The 22,977-nt window shown below is 37.0% G+C and overlaps 1 protein-coding gene across 1 annotated transcript in view; it reads left to right on the top strand.

The window, feature by feature from the left end:
* Positions 1–22,977, top strand: part of ABCA13 (ATP binding cassette subfamily A member 13) — a 189,767-nt gene that overhangs the window by 16,918 nt on the left and 149,872 nt on the right. The window contains exons 6-14 of the mRNA XM_069853450.1: positions 4,570–4,721; positions 5,595–5,623; positions 7,057–7,220; positions 9,139–9,254; positions 10,335–10,468; positions 12,121–12,285; positions 13,777–13,979; positions 16,495–21,195; positions 22,585–22,691. Of these exons, the coding sequence (XP_069709551.1) occupies positions 4,570–4,721; positions 5,595–5,623; positions 7,057–7,220; positions 9,139–9,254; positions 10,335–10,468; positions 12,121–12,285; positions 13,777–13,979; positions 16,495–21,195; positions 22,585–22,691 (5,771 nt within the window). The remainder of the gene's footprint in view (positions 1–4,569; positions 4,722–5,594; positions 5,624–7,056; positions 7,221–9,138; positions 9,255–10,334; positions 10,469–12,120; positions 12,286–13,776; positions 13,980–16,494; positions 21,196–22,584; positions 22,692–22,977) is intronic.

The following is a 22,977-nucleotide window of genomic DNA, read 5'->3' as shown; positions in this document are numbered from 1 at the left end:
TAGCTTTTGTCCAGGATGTGTATTGGTGTTGATGGACATGTCATGTCTCCAGGCTGTCCTGAGATAGTGCAGAAGAGGAGCCAGCACATTTAGAGAGGAATTTTTAATGTGGTGACAGGGGTAAGGTTGAGGCGAGTTTGCTGAGAGGCATAAGAAAATCACCAGACTAAATGGCATTGGGCATCATTGCTGAGATCTCAGATGAGCTCCAAAATGTTTTTATTGTCATTCTCAGTGACTGGGTAATTTGGATGGAATTAACATTTCTGAGTCATGGGTTTAGGAATGCCAATTTTTTTTTATATGCCCAAAGAGATGCAGTGTTTGCTCTTTTGCAGTGTTTTGGTCATGGTCAAATGTATGGTATGAATGCATGTATTTAGCTTTTCTCCCTTCATGCAAGTCTTTCTGGAAATGCACAATTAAGGAAAGAGTTTCCACAGATGATAACGAAATGATATATGTACACATACCTTTTCCCAGCACTGCAGTTCTAATAATGTATCTCCTCTCCTACAAATTATTGGCTTCTCCCTTTTTTCCTTTCTATCATCCCTTTTTATTGATCCTAGCAGCTGCTGCTGTTGACTTCCTTCACACATACACAAGTAAGTTAATGTCATTTTCTGCCCCAGAAAGCACACACTGAAGGGTCTTTGGGAGAATGAAAATACAACAATTAAATATTTTTGCTGGCATACTGTCTGAGTATTGCTTGTCTTGACTGTCTCTGCAGCTGGTTTTGAAGCAGAGTTTCTTATCTTTTTGGAAGATCATATTTTCCTGCAATTTTGTGTAAATTGTGCTGAATTAAGAAACTAGTAGTATCTCACAGCGTTCTTATTAGCAGATAAATATGGTCTCCTATTACCACGTTGAAGATATAGAAAATCCTTTAAAACTTAGCATGGATATTCAGGAAATGGAACCTTTCTAATATTTTAATCAGTTTCATAAAACTGAGGCTGATGACTGATATGATGCCTGATGCCATTTCTTCTTCCAAGGGAGGTTGCACTCAGCTCAAAGTGCCCAGAGGAAGAGCTGTGGCAATGACAGCAAAAGATGGGCATGAATGGCAGCTGGCTGACATTGCTCCTGCCCTGGAAATCCCCATGAATCTAATAGTTCAGGAACAGCACGCCTGAACAGCTGCTCTTGTCCTGCTGAGAGCCTTGTGCTTGGAAGTGTGGTGTATTTATGAGTTTTTTCAGGTTGCGCTTGCTGTCTTCTCTTCTGTAATAGCTGGGTCTCATGGCTGGTTTTGGGTCCTTCTTCCATGCTCAAAGTATCAACACCTCCCTATTGTTTTCCAGCTCCCCCTGCAGTTTCACCATCAACTTGCTTTTCCCTGCACTTCTACCTGGAGCTCTCCAGAGTCACCAAGCCCTAAGTGCTTCCAGCTATTTTCTTTAATATTTTGAGTCTGTGTATCTTCCCTGTCCCTGTGTACTCCATGGGATCACTTGCTGGGCAGTGACTTGTTTTCCCTGCCCTCAAGCCCAGAGACACTTGAAGGGACTGAGCTTGCTGTCCTGCTTGGGCAAGGGGCAGAGCAGAAGGGCTGAGCAGGCTGTTGCCTCACACGATGCCAAGGGCAGAGTGACCTGAAACCTTTTGCCCAACTACTTATTCGAAGCAAGCTTTTATAGCTATCAATGAAACATTTTGAAACTAAGCAATGAAGAGCAGATAGTGTTGTTCTTTGCTCAAATTGGAGGGGTAGGGGAGCTTAGTTTTCCTATTGTTTGAAAAGCTATTGCTAAACAGAACATGCTTATCTATTACATTTGCTACCTACCTTCTCAGAAAACCACTTGTTGCTCTGCTCACGCAGTGTGAAGCAAAACTGTTTTGGGGTTGGGGTTACTCACAGGAGATTCAGATTAACATAAGTGATTAATATTCACAAAATTCAGCCTGTGTTAGCAGGCGTGTTGCTTTTGCTATGTATCAAACAGCTGTAGCACATAAAATTAGATTCTAAGAGGTTGGTTTTTTTTTCTCCCCTGCTCTTTATCAGCCCAAGCTTTATGGATGCAAGATGCAGCAGAATCAGCAATGAGATTAGAGTAAGGGCAGTTATTAAGTCCTCTGTCACTGTTGTCTGTGCGACCTGCAGCTGCCAGGGAGGCCAGGCAGTACCAGGAGCCCTGGTGCTAGCATAGAGCCCAGCTGTAAGCTCATGTTGGTAAAAGCCCAGAAGAGTTTTAATATTTTTTAAAATATCTTAGAATCATCAGATAGGCAGGGGATTTACACAAGAGGGGTCCCAGTTAATGAGCATCTTTTGTAATTTTTGTGTTATGGGGCTAAAGTTTGTTCAGCTATATGGTTAAATAATAGTGCAATTTACTAGCATGTCTTTTCAATGTAGAACTGGGAACTTAAGTAAATTAAAAAGTCACAAACTAGCAGCTTGAATATAACAATAACCAGGAGGAAATGAATTAGTTGTTATCAGTAGTTGACTGATAAGTGAACTTGGCAGGTAATTTTTGGGATGACAACCACCAGGCACTCCTAAAGACGCCCTCAGATCATGAGAAGAAGGTGCAAGGAATGACTTGGCATTTATTGTGATTACATGTAGATATTTGATTACATGCTTGATAAGTAGTGCATGGCTTTGTGTAACTTCGTGTATAAATAAAAGTGACAAACCCCTTGAGATGTGCTTTGATTTGAGGAAAACCTCCAAGCACCTGGGATTTGTTCAAACCTGAATAAAACAATATCTCTCTTGGCAATGTAGGTATTGGCTTATCACACACTGGGTAATAGACCTGTATTTTGGACAACACTGCCATGCAAGTTAAAGTTTCCTTTTCCACCAGAATATTAGTGTTTTCGATACTTGTAAAACATGGAGTACGTGGGTATGTAAGGCTTATGTCTAGTTTGGAGGGAAGACAGTGTGGGTGGATTAGTACCTTTATTCTCCGCTTCTGTGAGTATTTGTGATTATTTTAAGTTACCTTGTTTTGTGAATGTGGTCGTCAATTTAAAGTTCAGCAACTATATGAGCCTCCCCATAAACCAAAAAAACAAATGAAGAAACAAAAATACTAACATCCAAACCTGTGGAAAATCCTGTGTAAAGCCTGTAAGCCAGAGTAAAGTTCTGGCTCGACTTGTGTTTTAACCAATATGCTGGTTGTTCTTCTGGTCAAGCACTGGTCACCTGTTCATGCTCAAAAAGCATGGTCCTAGAAAGTTTTCAGTATGTAGTTAATTTTCCTGTTGTTCTTTGCCAGACACCAGTGTTTCTAGCTCTTTGGATTTTCAGTCACTGGTTGTGTTAGTATTATTGGAACTTTTGTGTTAGTTTTCAAAAGGAATGGCTGTATTTTGACTATTAATACCCCAAGAGCTGCCCTCTGAACGGTAGAAACCTTTAAAACTCCATCTAAAAGGAAAAAAATAATGTGGTGGAATTGTTCAGCCTTTAATCCATTAAGGTTTGAGGTGGGTGAAAGATTTTTCCAAAATCCTACCGGCTGTAAGCCAAGTTGGGATGAAAAAACACTGCACTGAAGCAATCAAGGACTTGATTGTTTTAAGATTAAATTTTCTTTTCATCCCTTTGTCTAAAGTGACAGGCAGCTCTGCAGGTGTCTGAACAAATGAGGGTCAGGGAGGCAACGAAAGAGAAATGAGAGAATCAGTAAGCAGTGGCTGATTTTTTTTTGCTTCAGTTTGCAAATCTATCTCATTAGGTTTTTCTTCACCAATAGGTAAGTATTGTGCTGAAAACTAGTATTCACATACAAGTTTGACAAGAAGAGACTGTGACTATTATGTTTTTGTAGTGGCGTTTGTGTGATAGTTAATTGTACTTTGAATGAAAAAATAGCAATATTTTGGCTACAGAGGATTTTACTGTAAGATAATTTTAACTTCCTCTAAGATAAAACAGATTTCCACTGCCTACTAGAAGGTGATTATTCCTATCTAAATATGGTTATTACATTGTTTATGGTGCCTTGTGAGAGTCTAAGTTATTTTTTCTGGTGTTGGGATGTTTAAATGAGACTGGCTTCTGAGTTCTTGAAGGTAGGGTTAGAAAATTGTTGTTCCATTAAATAGCCACTAGATGGTAGTACGACAGAGATAACAGAGAGTATGCAGGAGGGGTTTGTCTGTAAGCTAAAATCGAGCTAGAAATAGTAATGACAGCAGGATAGTAATTTATAGGTTGTGGCATGTATATGGAAAAACAAGCTGTCATATCCCAAATACAAAATGTATAGATTTTCTGAACAACAGCCACTTCTCATGGGTTGGGTCGATGTTAAACAAAAATATGTAGGTGTGTCTGTCTCTGGCTGCTGACAGAACTGGGTTACTGGTGTAGGTGAGCTGCCCTCCTTCCTGAGGGTTTGAGACTCAGTGGTGCAACTTGCATGCTAATGAACTGAAATAAATAAAAGCAGTGTAAATGTATAATAGTTAAAATGAAAAAAACCTTCAACACCCTGAATACTGCTGTGAGTATATACACGTTTTTATACTTATTACTTCCAGTTTGTAATTACCTCCCTTGTCATATTTCTTTCTGTGAAAAAGGACTTCAGGCATTCAAAGTGGCCCAGAGATCTTCATGGGACCTGATCTAGACTTCATGAAAGAGATGGAAGATCTTGCAAAGGGATTTATTGAGACCACAGAGAAAACCATGTCTTTAGAAAAGCTGTGGGAGGAAAACTCAAAGTTCTCAGGTAAGATGCAGTCTTTCTAATAATGCATTGCTTTGCCTGTCAGGTAATGAGAGCCATCAAAGAGAGGAATACTATCTTAAAAAGGAAATGAACAAACTAAAATTTTAGCTGACCTGAAAAAAAGCCATTTTTATGATTATATTACTGTGGCTTTAACTTGACTTAACTTCAAAACTATCAGAAATAAAAGTTAGCTTTCTAAAACTATGCTCTTATTTTACTACTTGATAGTTCACAAAATACATGGAGGGGAAAGGCGAGGATTAATAATCTGGTACATGTTTACTTGGTCTAGCATGCATTCAGAAGCAATTTATCAGGATCAAAATCTTTCTCCTCAGGTTTTTCTGTTGTACTAGAGAGTACAGGGATGGAAAATCTCAGTTGCTCACACCTGGTGACCTTTAGGCAAACAAGTCAGTCTTGCACTAAATAAGTGAGACTGGAAACACCAAGTTCTGGTGCTCCTGCCCTGTTCCAGTCCAGATTGCACAGCTTTGCTGCTGCAGCAAGTGGGCATGTAAGACTACCCTGCCTTTCTGGCTGAATTTTCAAGCAGAAAGAGTCAGGCAAAACAGTAATTGTCATGCCTGGTTGTCTGGGAGCTAGTACTTTAATCTAATATTGACGTGATGAGTTAGCCTTACTGAAAAGTCAATGGTCAACAATTTATTTTAAATTGGTTTTGTGATAATAGTAAAACTATTGGAGAGCACAGAAGACAAAGTGGATCACTATGCTTTCTAGGGTATTAGTTGTTTCACACTCCTTTTCTCTTGTAGAAATGCCCTTTGTGTACTACATGCTATAGCTTATAAAATTGATTCTTCTGAAGTTTATGCCCCTCTGTAAAGAAAATATTTGATTTTACAGGGCTCCATGACATCACCGATTTTCTTACTGTAAGTATTTTTACAGTCTATTTTTAAATTATTGTTCTGGATTTCACAGCAACCTTATTATAATGGTTAGAAATTTGTATCCTGTCAAGTTTTAGTAAACTATCTTTAATAATTTGGTATGCTGCTGAAGTAAAAAATGATGTCTTGCAAATCATATTACAAAATGTCTTGTGAAGAGCTTACTGGAACAAAAAAAAAAACAAAACCCAAACCCATAACAAACCAAAACTAACCAAACAAAAAAGATGCAACACTTAAAAAATGGCCTGCAGTGAGATTGAAAATATAGGGCTCCTGCTTGGATGGTATTTATTTGAATTCAGATTTGTGATCCAGTGAATATGGCAACCAGACTTAAGTGGGGGTGAAGGAAGACAGATTTGCAAGATGTAGCATAATTCCTTCCAGAATCGATATGGCAGTTTATTTGAAACAAATTTGGATTTTTTTGTGCTATTCCTAATGCATTAGACTTTCACCCTTGCAGCCTCAACAAAAAGAGGAAGGCTGAATGGGCACAGTAGTGGATCTACATTACTGTCATTTTTGTACCTTTCACAGATCATTGGTTTCACTTTAAAAATATTTTTAAATGGATTTTCTTCATGTGATTCATTGTAGCTGCTACTCCATGAAACTTAGATTTCCAGTCTATAACTCTAACTTAGATAGTATTTTCATAGTAACATTTTAAATTGATCATGAGGTAATTGATTGAAAGGCGCTGTACCAATATGAAACTTTAGCTCTGGAATGGAATGTGAACTAGAAAGAAAGTATTTATCAAAATTAAGAAAATATTTAGTTGTAAGTAGCCTATCATTTTTAGTAACAGAACTTGTATATGCAAGCTTCTTTCTGTATAAATCATGCCCATATTACCATTATCCAAAAGAGCCCTAGTAAAATGTTCTTTTAGAGAAACAAAGCCCACAAAATAAACAAGTATGCTAGATCCTGGTCTTACCCCAGTCCGTCTTCAAAGAGACATTCTTATCAGTTATTATTTCACATTCCCACACGCTCCCTAAAGAGCCATGATGCAGGGATGGAACGTCCCTGGCAGTCCCCTGTTTTTTGTACCCTAAGCTTAGAAATTCACTGCAGGGATAAAGAGCTCCTCGTGTTTGACATCTCCAAGATGATCCTTCTCTTTGGGAGAGAGTTACACTTCTGAGAAGAAATATTGCTTAGCTTTTCTCCCAGCTCTCTTTTCCACCAGAGCAGAAAAACAGCTGAAACAAAGCTGCCATAAGTTCAAAATACCACCAAAATGATGTGGTGAATTATCAAAACTAGAGTTATGTTTCCACTTGAAAAAGAACATTGTAAATATTTTAAAATTCAAGTGGGCAGGATGGAGGAAGAAACAGGCACCTGATATTTTTTCTGTTAATGGAAATGTTGCATTGAAATGTTTTCTTCACGTAAAGATGGATTTGAATGAAGCACAAGAAATGATTTCTAGAGTAGAAAACCTGTACAAGCAACCGTATTTGTGGAATTTTCTGCATTTACTCCCTCACCTTGAATGGAACAGCTTTTACACAGAAGATGGGTTAGCTGCTGTAGCACAGTTTCTGAAAGTTATTCAAAAGTAAGTACTTTTATATGCTTGAATGTGCTCTGATTTAATATTTTGCCTGCAATTCTTGTTCTTCTTGATGGCTATTTAATAAAATAAGCATCCTTATGGGTATAAAAAGGCTGAAATTTTCTTCTGTTTACCAGATCCAGCTTTTATAGAGGTGTAATAGGAGATGTCAATCATTCTGATTCCTTCCTAACTGTATTTTTCATCTCTGTCTGGCTCAGCAGAGATTTACTATGAGTCTCCAAGAAGCAGCTTCATCTCTGCAATGGTTGAAGTCAGCCCATCGCACTGATTGTTACTTTGGAACTCTTTGAAAGACAGAATATTTATATATGAATATAAGAAAATAGTAGGTTGGATGTTCATCAGCTTAATATATATATAGCACTTGGTTAATATTGGGAGAATTACTCCATTTTGTTTCTCATGCCTCTTGCTGCCAAAACAGCTTTGTGCATTCTCTTGCAAGGAAAGAAGCAGTAAGAAAAATATCCCACAGAGATCTGAATATGAAAGTTTTCTGCCTCAGGTAAAGGACAGCTTGGTTCAGGGGAAGACGTGGTATCAAGAGCATAGAGTAAGATGATTATCTAGAGAAATTTTCAGTAAAATAAGGGAATTATTAGGAGAAAGTAAAAAATGTATTTGCCAGAGTAGGTAGTTGGTTATAATAGGTTAAGAGGTAATTGTCATTGTAGTCAATTAACATATTTATAGGGCTAGAGGAGGCCACCAAACCTGGCTACCTGTGCAAGGCCGGCCACAAACTTCACCAGCCTTACCCTGTGGGGAGGCAGAGGCCTGAGGACTTGGAATGGGAATTACTGTGCTGATTTTGTTACCTGTTAGCATCCCACTTTTTCCTAATAATAAAATATATGAAAGCTATGACATATATTCTTTAAACTAGGTAATAAATCTCTTTCAGTTACAATATGTGGATTGCAACTGTGTTGTGGCTTTATTTTAATTTTTCCCCTTTATGCCCAATTAATTTGTAACTTTATTCCATCTTATTCTCTGGCCACGCAAAGCTGTGTTAGCCATGCTTGTAGTGCTTGTATCCCAAGAGCAAAAGTCTTTTCTGAAATATTTGGAGACTCTCGGAGTCCGAGTGTTCCTGAAGTAAGACAGAGACTTGATTATAAGTTTATGGTTATTGTTTCCTTCTTCAGCAGTGGTAAGCAAAGATAGCAGTAAGCATTGGGTGCTGTGCTGGTTGAAGTTATTAATCTGTTAATATAATCTTGACAGTGATTTCTCTACCCTGAGCCTATAGTATGGGCAAAGCAAGAAGGGGACAATAGTGGAGGGTGTTCACGGTCATGGTGTTTGTCTTCCCGCGTAACTGTTACGTATACTGAGACCCTGCTCTCCAGAAGTGGCTGGACATCTGCTTGTAGATGGGAAACAGTGAATAAATTCCTTGTTTTACTTTGCTTGCATGTACAACTCTTGCTTTACCTATGTTATCTTCTAATCTCAGCTGGCAACTAAGCCACCTAAAGCTGCTTGCTCACTTCCCTCTAGTGGGAGGTGGGAGAGAATTGGAAGAGTAAAAGTGAGAATACTGAATAGTGGATTGAGATAAAGAGAGTTTAATAGGGAAAGCAAAAGCTGCACACACAAGCAAAGCAGAACAGGGTATTCATTCACTATTTCCCATCAGCAGGCAGGTGTTCCACCATATCCAGGGTATCTGGGCTTCCTCATGAGTAATGGTTAGTTTGGAAGACAAACAACATACGTAAATTCTTAACTTAGATGGGGTTTTTTCATAAAAAATCTGATATGACAAAACTTCAGTTTTTCAAAAATAAAGTATTTTATTATTTAATTGTTTAAACTCCATGTTTTTTCACCAACCTCTTTTGGTTGTTCTGTAGAGTGCTTGATTTTTGTTTTATACTTCATATTTCAGTACCTTAGAATCACTGAAGGATTTAGCTATGATGACGTTGGGTGAAAATCTCTATGAAGTGTTGAAAACGGCACTGAATTTAACTGCTGCATCAATACAGGATAGGAGCTTAGATGGTAAGGAATTTGCTTCGGATTTTTTTTTTAAGTATGTAAGCATGCTGGGAGTATGCGATTGCAATAACTGTCTGAGCTTCTGTTAATTTCCTAATATAAAATGTCAAAGAATTGAACTATATTGCTGTAGTGCTAATTCACTTCTTTATTGGTCTGTTTTTTAAATACTAATAACTAAATTTCATCAGACACTGGCAACTATTTGATAAAGAGAGCACATTGGTCTAATATATCATGTTCAGAAAGATTTTTCAGTGGTCAAATTTGGATAGAGACTAACTCACTGCAAAGAACAATTCCTTCCATTTGATAGAAGAATAGCCATGTTTTTGGCATATATGTTAAGTGCTGTGGCTTTTTTACTTTAAACTTCATTTCTCTTGTACCGTAAATTCTTGTGTTGGCTGAAGAGCTACATTTCCACTTCTGCTGACTGAGTATGGGAGATGAGTTTAACTGGAGAAGGTAGGCTGGTCCCAAGACAACTCCTAAAGAAAAGGTCAGGAACAAGTTTCATTGGCAAACTGTCTGGTGGCACACAATTAGATTCTAGGTGCAGCTGTCTGCTCTGCAAAGAAGGTCAAACTAAGAATTATACACGGCCTAAATCCCACTTGAGCGGCTAAAACCAAGACAGAAGTGGTGCAAAGATAGGATGCTGGAGCCCTTGCACAGAGGGTGAGCTTTAATTTTGCAGAACTTAAGATATTCTCCTAGTATTCTCCCTTTCAGCAGTGGTTCATATCCAGCCCATGCACACACTTTTGCATGACCACATAGAGAATTAGACCCACAGTTCAGAATGGCACCCTGCTGAGTCTGCTGGCAATCACTGTGCATCTTGACCATTATTGTATCAGTTGTAGGAATACGATCAGTTTAACTGACCTATTACTGATGCAGTACATGGCTTTTATTCTAGTGAAACTGGTGTTCAGGTGCACATGTAATTTTTTCTTTGCAAAACCTGGAAATATGACACTTGGCTCTCATCAGGTATGAATCATCAAGAAACAACATGAACAAAAAGCAGGAATGATGTAAACAGAAGGGTTGGGGTTTTTCTTTTTTTCCTTTCAGGTTTTCAGTATAATCTTTCTCTTGGGAATGCTTTGTGGAATCCACATGCTGTGAGATCAGAACTGCAATCTAAGTTTGGTTTTGATGAACTTCATGTTGAGAAGCTGCTAAGTTACACAGCACAATTAACAAAGGTAAACTACTTGAAAATTTCAGTGTCCCTACCTCCCTTTCATCTTTGTTTTTTATTTCTACTCTGAAGGCATTTCTTTATGCCTTACAGAGGCACATGCAGATGCTGATAGGTCTGGTTGCGTGCACTAATGAATTTATGCTTCTCTGAAGTCACCACTCAATATGCAAAAATCTTATGGGATTCTGGGATTTTGTCTACTAAGCTTTTAAAATGAGATCCTAGAGTTGAAGCTGCCTCTGTTAATTTGGCAGGTAGTATTTTTTATATGGTTGCTGGACAGAGAATGCCTGTCTCTTCTGTGCAAAAATCAAGGTATCCCAAGACTCCTTTCTTCTCAGTTGTGCAGTCTTGATATTAATATACTTGATTGGTTAGTTATCTCAGTGGGGTTATTAAAATATATGGATGATGTGTCAAATTTTGAAGAAAATATATTTTCTCAGAGAGGGCTTTCTAAACTCTAATCTAGACCAAAGTGATGTGTTGTGATGGTCTGGTTTGAACTGCAGAAAACCTGAAACTTGTTTTGAATTTCTATGGAAATGCACAGATTTTTGATAGAAGAGCTGATATTTATCTGAAGTCTGTTTGCTCTGTGCCAGGTACAGTCTAAGGTTGTATTTCATAAGATATTATTATAAAAAGTACTGATTTACACAAAGGGGTAAATTATAAAAATACTTGAGTTTTGAATGGCTTTTTAATTGAAATATCAGTGATGGCTGGTTTGATCAACTGAACTGAATTTAATTGCAGCCTATTTGCTATAGTTGGCTATGTAATCCCAGGCAACTCACTTGCTAGCTATATATAGATTAAACTAATATCCTGACTTCGTGTGCTTGTGGTAGGGCCCTCAAAAATATGAAAGTCAGTATGGAAGCCTGGACAATCTCTGTTCTGAGCACTTCAGCTCTGCATGTAATGCCCCAGTTTGTTAAGTGTCAAAACATCTGCCAAACTTTTAATAAGTTTTCTGGTCACAATTGAAAGGAGTTAGGAATATCCCAGAAAGCTATTAGCAGGGAGAATTAAAATCTGCTAAATTATTTTGTATGCTTTAATAAAATTTATTATTCAGAATAATAAATCTTTCAACAGAGAATGTAGAATTCAGACTATGAGGAAATAAATCTGGCCTGTTGACCACACTGCTGAAACTTGCCGACTTCAATTTAAAACTAGTCTGCTGCATGTAATCATTGATTGAGATGTAACGTTGTACTGAGTGATTTTTACATTAGTAGTTTTTATAGTTGGGAAGTTGTTTCAATGCAGTTATTCTAGTGCAAATTTCTAATATAGGTATATTTTATTGTTGTCAGGTAAGTTCAGCATCAGCCTGAAAGTGACTGTAGAAGTAGCAAAACTAGTACAGGTACTGGGTGAAAATCCCTTGCATATCCATGTATCATCATCCTGCCTGGTGTATGAGAACCCTACTGGGGTCGCTGGTTCTTTATATATCACTCTGCATGTGGAGGGCTTTGAAGTATGTGACGCGCAATATGGGGCCAGGCTAAATGGGGTCTGTTCTCACTGGAGTAGGCTATATGATATTCTTTTTCTCACTAGATAAGTAAGATGACATCAGAGAGAACACTCAGCAGCTCTCTTGAGATGCTCATCAATTTCTCATATCCCTGCCAGATTCCCACAGGAGAGACACTGGAGCAGTTTGTGTGCTCTGCTCTGTTCAGTGTGACAGAAGATGAAGCAAACAAAGAGAATAATGAAGATGACTGTATTTCTGGATGGCATGAAGCCAAACTGTATCTTGTTCATGGTGTCAGCAAGCTCGGACTCTATGCACAGGTACACTTTAATAAGTTAATAGATTAAATTCCTAATTTTTGCATGTAAGCTGTCAGCAGTAACTCAGTTAAAAGATCTGGATTAGCTATTAAATGTTACTGTTATGAACTTCTTTCATCATGCTAATAAAACAAAGTAATCCTTATAAAGAATCATTACAGTGGAAGTGTAATCTATCAATCACCATGTGTCCACTTAATCAGATTTTCTCGTTAACCCAAACACAGATTGGAAATCTAATAGGGAATATTGTGAAATATACTGCACTGCTGAGGCCTGATGGAAGATCCATTTACCGTCCCAGCTGAGCCTGAATTTTGAGCAAAACTGAAAGCACACTGCATGCCTACATTGATATGTTATACAATTTGTTTTTAATTTCCCTCCACTATCTCTGGCAATAGTGGTTGAGGCGTGTTGAAGAGGATGAGAATAGATCTCCAGTACGTCATCTTAAAATTCTGCTCCAGTAGAGGAGCTTGGCATTCAGTCTCTATGATGATGCATGGGTACTTGCATGGACAAAAGGATAAACCATTCACATGTTTCCTAAGGAAAACTTTTACCTAGCTGCTTTAAAGCTACTGTTTGTTTTTCCACTTAAATATGACTTTTTTCCCCCATTAAATCATGTCAACTGTGTATCAAGCTGCTCTGGAGATGTTTGCAGTATCAAGCTTATCTTGTATTTCCTCAAATATGTAGCCTTTGATTTCTCTCTTGATAAAGATTTCACTCGTATATGGTGACTTGAAGTAATAATGTAGTGCCCAAACTAATACACTAATTCATATCGTAGCTGTAGGGAAATCCAGTAATAATTTCAGCCATGATTTTAAAACTCTTTGCAAGAGCCAACATCCTTACAATGACAACTTGAAGTACTGTAAGCTGCTGGCCAGTGGGAATACCCTTGGTGAACAGGATGTCTCTTACAGTAAAAATCTCGTATAACCACTTGGAATGAAAAAAAACCATAATGATGGAGGAAAGGAGACCAGTCAGTTGGTTTGGCCGGGCCTTGTATGTTTTATTTTGGGCTACACAATGGGAGCCTGCAGGCTGCTTTTCCATCTCTTTGGGTCCTGGGACCCCTAAAAATGTTAAGGTTGCTGCCTTCTGTGTGTTGGTAGTATAGGCAGAAGTCCTGTATGGGAAAGCAGGCCTGAGTTATTGACTGTGGAGGTCTGCTTTTAGTTGAGTTCAGTCTCAGGCCATCTTCTTACCATTCCTGGATCTTTGGGCAAGGACAGCACAACACAGGATGGTAATTCTCCTTGTAGCATGTTATACTGCCAGCTTGCAGGTCAGTCCAAACTGTGTTCAAAAGCAGCTTTTGTGAGGCCAGTTGTTTTAGAATGTAGGCACACTGTTAGGGGGACATTTTACTATCATTGTTAATTGTGGTGTGTGTGTGTGGTTTTGATTTTGTTTGTTTTTTTTTTTTAACTCTTTAACAAGGTGCATTCTGTTTTGCCTTCAATCTCCTAGGTATTTGAGCAATGGTTCAGCAGCAGCAGGCCCTCTCAGAAACTCCTTTTGGAACTTGAAAGAAATGTAGCTGATTTAATGTCTCAGTTTCTAGATGACAGGGAAGCCAGGAAACTTTTCTCAGAGATAAATACCCTGATCCAGCAATGGAATGAGATATCAGATTCCTACTTTTCAGAAGCTTATGCTGCATCTCATGATCTGTGAGTTATCTTTCTGCAACTTGTCTTATAAAATTCAAGTTGATCTGACCATTTGTTTTCACATTACATTTAACTGATTTCTGATTTTCATCTGGTCTGTGATTTTGTTTTTTATTCTGTAATTCAACACACATTCTGAAAGAGAAAACTGTGATTTAGAGCACAGATACTTACAGGGTCAGCAAAGGTCATGAATACATGATCAAGACTCATAGGAATCAGCAGTTGTGCATAATTAAGCATTTTGAACTACGGCCTGTATTCTTTATTTTGTTCTGCAAGTGAAGTGTAATTCACCAAAATAGTTGCTGTGACTCGGTAATGCTTCTCATGGGTGTACGCTATAGGATAATTCTACTCATGTACAAGTCCAGTGCACTGAAATCTTTTGGATTTTTGCTGTAGGAGTTGTAATTATGTTTGTGCAGGACAGCTTGAAACAGAAGCCTGCTAGGGAGAACAGAATTACCATGAAATGCTGCTATAAGCTTATACACAGATGTAGCTACCAATGTTCTTCAGGGTGCTCTGAGGCTAAGGTTTAACTAGTCAATGTGACTTATTTTTAACAATTTTACAGAAATCTTTTACTCCACCTCTGCTTTGGACTTCTGTAATTCTTGAACATAACTACCCTGCTTCTTTTCACCAAGTGACTGATGTTTCCCAGTCTTGCTGGGAAGAAATAGAATCCTGCAAAGAAAGTTATGTCTTTATGGTTGACATTCAAAAGCATTAAGAAAAGAAAGAAAAGACATCTCCTCTTCTGTTGAGTTATCAGTAGTAACCAAAGAGCTGGACTCTAAATGGAGTTAGGATTGTTGCTGCTAGGGCTTCTTGTCACCAAGTTACTTGCATTATATTCCTGCTAATGTCTAGATGAACAGTGAAACAGAAGACAGTTAATCATCTCTTTGTTTAAAAAAAATGAAAACGTATCCCTTAAGGAACAGCTACAGGCTTATTGTTGAGTGCTGCCTCTTCTATCGAGTGCTATAACTGATTTACCATGCTATGATGGTGATAACAGATGTTAATTGATAAGAGTGCTTCCTAAATCACATTTCTGGACTTTGAACTTTTCATTATGTTGCTATTTAGCTCCCTACTAAATCAATCCCTTGTTTAACCCATCAAATGGAAATTACTGCTATCAGTGCAATGAAAGGTGAAGAATCGAAAGTTTATAAATGGCAGAATTTGAATATTTCATCCACTGGTAAATAGGTTGTGTTGTGCTTCTCATTCAAGCAGAATCTGACAGGTACTTCAGCAGCTTGATTAAAACGGTCTCTAGAAGCAAAGAACAGGTTTGGTTTTCAAAATCTTAGATATTCTGGGTATGTAAAATACAACTAAAATGGAAGCTAAGGAGTAGAATACAAATCGATATCTTGAATGTTCAATCACCTCTTTTTTGTGCTCTTTTCCAACTTTGACACAGGGATTAATGCAGACACATTTGCTGGGGCAAATGCTTGGATTTTGTCTCAAGTGCCATTTCTAGAGTATGCCCTACTTCCCACACCCTGGTGATGCTAACAAAATCACCCCATTTTGTGTTTTCTTTGCTATAATGCAGAGGTATTTCTTTGTCTTGAACAAGTCTAGGAAAGAAATTCTATGTGGGGAACGGGTTTTTTTTTGTTTTGTTTTTTTTTTTCCCACTGTTTGACATCTTGGATTCTCTTCTGTAGAAGCCGTTCCAGTAACTGACACAAAAATTCCCTCACAAATCTTTTAAATGATGTGCTTCATGTTCTTTTTAACTATCAAAAGAAAATGTTTTTAAGGAGAAGGTGTTTCTCAGCTTGAAACCTTTGAACTGGAATGCTTCTTTTTCCAAGTACCTCAATACTGACCAGTCTTACAGAGCTAGTAAACATTTTTCCTTTTGATATATAGTATTGTCACAATGGAAACATCAGCTGGAACATTCCAGTTTTCACTTTAATTTAATTTTGTTTGGTTTGCTTGTTTATTTTTTTTTAAGATATTAAAATAGCAGCTATATTCAGCTATCAGTCAGTCATCTGGAACGTTTTGACTTTCAATAATTTAAAAAAACCCCAAAACTTTGGAATTCACTATAAATTAGAGTTTTGATTGATTGAATGGATTTCTATAATATTAGTCTATGGAGAAAAAAGGGTTTGCGTTTTTCAGCAGCTGGAAATGTAACAGTTAAATTAAAAGTGTCTGTGTGCCTTACGAGCTTGGTTATAATTACTGATAAATGCACACTTCTTTAGCTGCCTACATTCAGCTTTTCATTTGAATGTGGCTGTGACTTTTCAGTGAGTTTTGTCACATCTTTTAAAACCAAAATGACTTTCATTTGTGCTATCTCAGGCCTTATGGTGATTCATTTGTGATTGCTATTTAAATGATTTTTGAACTTTCTCTGAGTTAAGTAAATAAAACTATATTCTAAAATTATAAAATATATATTTAACTAATTCTTGTTTGCCTGCTAGGTAACTAACAAGAAAAAAATTTTGCTTTTTTTTTTCAGGATTTTAAGACCTTTCAAAGAATTTTTGAAGAGAGAAGAAGAATTATGGATTTCTCATGAGAAGGAAATCAATCTTTTTCATCTTGGAGAGTTCATAGAAGAAATTAAAATTCTTGATTTCTCAGCTTCTTTAAACCAGTCTCTAATTGAAAATGTCTTAAATAATACAATTACATGGATGAAAAATTTTGTTGAGGGAAGGGAATCTCCCACCAATTTCTTGCTTGTAGTCTCTGAAATCCATAATGAGCTACTAAAAAAGTTTCTGCCTCTTCAGAGACTCTGGACAAAAGAGAAGATGGAGGCTTTCTGGCATATAGTGAAAATTGTATTCTATGAACTTGATTCTAAGCTCTCTCATTTGACTCAAGTGGAAGAAGAGGAGATATTGGAGACCTTATCTAGAACTATATCTTCCATTACAGAAAATGAAATCCTTGAGAGAAGTATGCTATTTCTCCAAAATATCAAGACTGCTTGGCCAGAGTTAAATACTGATGATTTGAATGATCTAAAACACTTAAGTGAAGTCTTCCTAAGGAATCTTGTTGAGGTTGGATCATTGACTGATGAAGATGCCAATGTGCCTTTCAACACAATTCATGGAATGAGTAATGCCTCCTCTTTATTACTCTCAAATGCAACTTTTATATATAGAGTACAAGAACTAGGAGAAACTGTGCATGACTTCTTAAAAAACATCACAAAACTTAACAGTACTAATGTGGCTTCACTTGTACCAGTACTTTTCTCTCTGTATCAGAATAATGATCTGATCTTAAATATTGAGAGCAATAGCACTCTTTTAACATTTCTTTATGAGACTTCAAAAGAGATTTCATCTTTTCAAGTATGGCATGATTTCCAAGATAGGGACCAAGTCTTTGATTTTCTGTCTGAAACTTTTGATCTACTCTGGAACATCACCAGTAAGTCTCTCTGTGAAAAGTTACTAATCTTTTACAACTACACAGAGTTTCAGGCCCAGTCTCTTGTACAGAAAGGAAAAAAAGAGATGCAAATTGTCTATAGTACTCTGAGCAGTCTAAAAGCTTTGTTTATCGATGAAGAGCTCCAAACACCTGCTTTTTGTTATTTAGAAGAATTTCTTGATATCTCCCTGGAATGCCTGGTAAATAATGGATGCATTGATTTTTATCTATCAAACATTACTTCTGTAGATCATTCAGCAGAAGTTTACAACTTACTTCTGCTTCCATTGGACAGTGTTCTGTCTAACGTAACAAACTTGGGAGATAACATAAGTGTGCCTTTTGCTTTACGCTGCACTTTTACATGGCTTCAAACTTGGACAGAGATTTTTGAAGAAGGATCAAAAATCATAAATTTGAATTCAACCTTTTTGGACTCTCTAAGAAGTGATTTGGCAAATCTCTCTGAAAGTCTTTTAAATACAACTCATGACAAACTGTGCAATAATACAGGTATGGTTACTATTGAAGCTACAGCAGCAGCAATGAATCTACTAAAGATCATATTTGAAGGAGGTGATTTTTTAAATGACTGGAAAAATTTTGAAGCTTTCCTTGCTAATCTTCAAAGTGTATTTAATAGCACAACTGATATCACAAGCTTTCTGAAAGGTAACAGTTTCGAAAGTCTTTTAGAAATGATGGGAGTCATGACAACTAAACTGCAGAAATCTATACTAAAAGTTGTTAATGTAGACTTTTTGAATTCTTGGCTTGATACTTTTATCTCAGGAGGATCTGAGAGAGAAAATAGGTCCGCTGGTGTGTTTTCTATTGGAAATTCCATTTCTACTATTCTCAAGCTCTCTCCAAAGGAACTTGGAATTATTCTTACTGAGATAAAAGACACAACTGCTTTCTTTAAAAGTGTAGCTCAAGGAAAATATATGGGTTGTATCAGCATTTTCCAGAATATTACCAAACTAATTTTGGACAATAGTCTGAAAGACTTAAGTCATTCACCAACAAACTTTTCATCTAATTTTAATTCCTTTCTAAACTTTCATAGTACAGTAGATGGAACAGAGGATTGTAACAGATGGATACATGGATTAAGTCATCTCATTGAAAAATACAAGTTACCTTCCCACCTTGAAAGTGCAAAACATGTTTTATTTCTACTGAAATCTCTGGGAAACTTTGAGGCAGAAGCTAAGCTAATGAATGTGATGGACTTTGTTGATTTTCTTTTTAATTTGATACTGCCTGAATGCTCCCTATCTGGTTCTGATGTAATTTGTGGAAACATTTATTTTGATATTATTGCAAAAACTTTAAAATTAATTCACCCTGAATTTTATGTGGATGATTACATTAGTGTGCTTCAATGGATTTTTACACTTCTAAACAACTCTGGAAGTCAAACACAAATGTCTGTCAGTGATTTATTGGGACATTTACAGTATACATCAAATAAGACACATTTTAGTCAGTCAGTCCCTGAATTTAATGGGGCTTCAAGGATGCTTCTTAATCCTTTTCACCATGTTCAGCTTCCACCAGTAGAACTCTGGGCAGAAATTCAAACTCTCCTGAGAAATAAAACTTTCAAAATCCAAGGAAACAGCTCCTCTCATTTGGATAGTGAGATTGAATCTTTATTGCATGAGAAAAATACCAGTTTGCTGATGGATTGGTTCAAATATGTGATTAGTAAATTTGACTCAAACTTTCTGGGTGAGCACAAGACATTTCTCCAGAAACTGGTAGAAACAGCAGCTCTGAATATTGAACTGTTAAGGAAGGCACTTAAAATTTCCAAGTATTCTAGTTTTATTGGCTTTCCATTAGGGGATGATAAAGAGTTTCTAAAGCATATGGTAGCCTTGGTGCAAAATATGGGGAACACAGATGCTGAGTTATTGTTAAATCAGTTCACACAAATTCAGAGGAGCCTAGATAATTTCTTTGAAAATATCAAACCTTTGTATGCCGAGAACTCTGAGTTAGGAGTGATAACAAACTGGTGGGATGTGTTTGAGAACAATTCATGCAATTGGAACCTGACTGGCTTATGGCAAATAACACAGCTCTTCAAACAAGATGAGCTCTATGATATAGAAGAGATATTTCACCTCCTCTTCGACATCATCAGCCTTACAGAAAGATTAGCTCATGTAAATGTCACAGAAGGACTAGCTGAAGTATACACTTTCATACTTACTCAGGAAGCAAAAATGTCAATGTTTACTGAAGAGGAGTTATCTAATCAAGTAGATGGTCTTCTAACATTACTGGAGATCCTAACAGATGTGTCTGATGAGTCTGCAGAGGCCTCAGTTTGTTTTTCTGCAGCATTCTGCTGGACTCTTACAACAGCAACACCTCAGGGTGATCCCACTTTTGAACCTTGTGACTTTATGCTTAGCAATTCTACTCTTGGTTACAGTGCAGTCATTGAAGTCATTAAGGAGCTGAAACTCATCTCTCTGGAGGACAGTTCCTCATGCACTATGGAAGACTTTCAGATGGATATCACTCACAACCTGACTTGCTTTTTTCATCAGATCAAAGAATGGAATGCAATTCTTTTGAAGTTTTCTGAGCTCCATCATGTAAATAGCTCGGTTCTCAAAGAGCTGCTAGATTTTTGGAATGAGCTATCCCTCTATGCTGTGCCACCGCATGTGAATAATACATACTCAGTCAATTGTTCCTCCACACTGAAGAGGCAAGTGATTTTACGAATCGTAGAAAGACTGGGCAGTATGCAAATGGTACAAATGGAAATGGCCAGAAGTGGTCTTGAAGAGCTGCATGATCTTTATGGTGGTCTAAGTTGGAACAGATATTCAAGAACATCATTTATAAAGACTGTTCTTACTAATGTTAAGAATATGACCAGTGAAGTTTCTGGACTCTTGGGTACAGAAGCTGTGCTTTCATTCCTTTCTGTAATTCAGCCTTTAATGGGACTGTCTTATTTGGGAAACCAGACGTACTCAATGCTTATGATGTTATCAGCTTTAAATGGAAGCAGTAACATATTGGATGAGTTTGAGAAATTCTGGTTTTCTCTAGTTACAAATATAGAAGATTTATTGGAGAATTTTGATGTTGGACAATTACTTGCCATGATAGACCAAGAGTTTGAATTAGTAAGGTTAGCCACTGGACAGGCCTCTTCAATGGATCTTGATTTTGTAATACATCAGTTTAATACATCATCTGTAGATGCTATGTTAAGAAATTATGAAGACATACAAGAAATTGTTAACAGCTTTCTTTGTGAGTGTAGCAATAAAAATTATTCTAAAATAATGCATGCTCTTATTATCCTTATGGCTGATCAAAACTCATCAAATGACCTACTACTGGTCATCAAAGACATTATTGACATTCTGAAATTCTTCCAAAATAATTCTGTGTCTGGTATGTTATTTGCTGATAGTCATTTTAGCAGAGAAAAATTGAACAATACTGATACTGCTGATTCAGATTTTCTAGACAGTCTCCTTCATGTAATTGCTGATCTTGCTGTTATGGAAGAAGCTCTTCATGCAAATGATACTGTACTTCAGATAGCTGACTTTATTGATTCATTTTTTGATAATGCAAACTACAGAGAAGTTTCTACTCAGTCCCAAACCAGAACTCTGGAGATCATGCGAGACATCTTGCAAATGGTATTTCTGTCTGCTACAGAACATAATAGGAATAAAACCTTTTTACTGAAAGGTTTACGTAAGGATATAATGGCAGAAATAAGGTGAGCATTTTCTGTGTACTCATTTTGACAGTGTACTGACAATGACAGAAGGGGTCTTTGTTTGTAAACAGCTCAATCGAAACTTTAAGTTAATTACTGTTTCATTTCAGATTTGTGCCTTTGAGTGAAACAATATAACCTACGAATTTATACCTGTCAGACCAGCCATGTTTGGTATCACCTTATATTGTGTGGACCGGCTTACTGATGTGTTTAGTCATCTATATTGATACTTGAAGTGGTTGCTTTGGAATTATTTTAAAACAAAATTTTTGTCATAATAAAAAACCCCAAAACCTTGCAGGTGTTAATACTGAGCAATTGTCATCGTCAGTCATTTTTGCTATGGAGATAAACATTGAAGAATGCTTGGAACTAATATTTTGTGGTTGTTCTTTTTTTTCTGTATCCAAATGTATATATACTGTATGTGAAATGTCTTCAGCTTAAATTTGCTGGCTTAAATTTGCAATTTATGCCAACAAGATGACAATTTAGTGTTTGATAGGAATGGTTGGACTCGATGATCCAGTGGGTCTCTTCCAACCTGGTTATTCTATGATTCTATGAATTTGGGGGCAATTGTCGTAGAGTTAAGCCATTCAGCTTAACAAATGCAGTTTCTGAAGGAATCTTGAAGACAAGATTGTTTTTGCCCAGTTACTCAAATCAAATGTAGCCCAGCAGCAGAAGAAACTGCTTCAGAAAAATTCTTATTGACAACTTATTTAATGAAAGTACTTCTAGACTGGTGTTGTTGCAATCAGTTAGTAAATCTAAATGAATTAATCCCACCGGATGTCTGCTTCAACAGCTCTAGGTTGTCTTGCTGGTGGAGCTACTGATCCTACTAACAAGTCCACCTGAGAAATTGCATACTGAAGTTGATTCATGACTGATGTTGTATTTAGACCTTTATGATTAATTTTGTTCAAATATGTTATACCAGCAGTCAGCAGGGCCAGGTACTGGCCAAATCTGTTGAAAAATCAAGGCAGTTACTAGAAAAGTGGTTTATTTTCCCCACATGCTGATTATCAGAGATTTTGAGTATTTTACTCTTTGCTGTCAAGTCAATATATACTATGGGCGTTCAGTATTTCTGAAGGCATCATGATATTTGTTATTTTGCTAAGGTACTTTCTAGCACTCCTAAGGTTTTAAGAAAGCTGATGATGTGCTTCCTTGATGAAAACCTGTTTTGTTTTGCTTTTTATTTACATAGAAGTATTGTTCTGATTTGGAAATAGTTCAGATAAATGTAATATCTGTTAATACTGAAATCCTTACGTGGTCCATTGAAGATGGCAACCATACATAGTCACTTGTTGAAAGTTTTCTTTGGACCCTTGTTATGAAAATAATTTTTTCTTATTCGTCTTTCTGCAGAGCATCTAAAATCTGCAAGATTCTTCAGAAACATTTACACCCTGCTAGTGTCCTTCTGTTGCAGAAGTTGCAGTTTGCCAGTTTGAATGTTCTTAAAATCTTTTCAGGTTGGTTACCACAGTAGTGACTGTATGGCTCACCATACGTGTTAGCACTATGATATTAAGCATTTACTCTGAGCAGTCTTTTGTAAAAAATAAATTAATTTGGATGACACCAAGCAAGGCAAGCATACTGCTACCTGGAAATTATACTGACAGAGGCACAGGAAAAAAATTGATGCACATCATGTGCATGAGTGGTCACATTGATTCAAAATCTCAGTGGAAGCAGGAAGTCTTGCAGTCTTCTCTCATTTTTAGTCATGTACTCATTTCATTCCTCCTGGGCTTA

The sequence above is a fragment of the Phaenicophaeus curvirostris genome, chromosome 3, assembly GCF_032191515.1.
Source record: "Phaenicophaeus curvirostris isolate KB17595 chromosome 3, BPBGC_Pcur_1.0, whole genome shotgun sequence".
Classification (NCBI taxonomy): Eukaryota; Metazoa; Chordata; class Aves; order Cuculiformes; family Cuculidae; genus Phaenicophaeus; species Phaenicophaeus curvirostris.
This window is presented reverse-complemented; position numbering and strand designations above follow the sequence as displayed.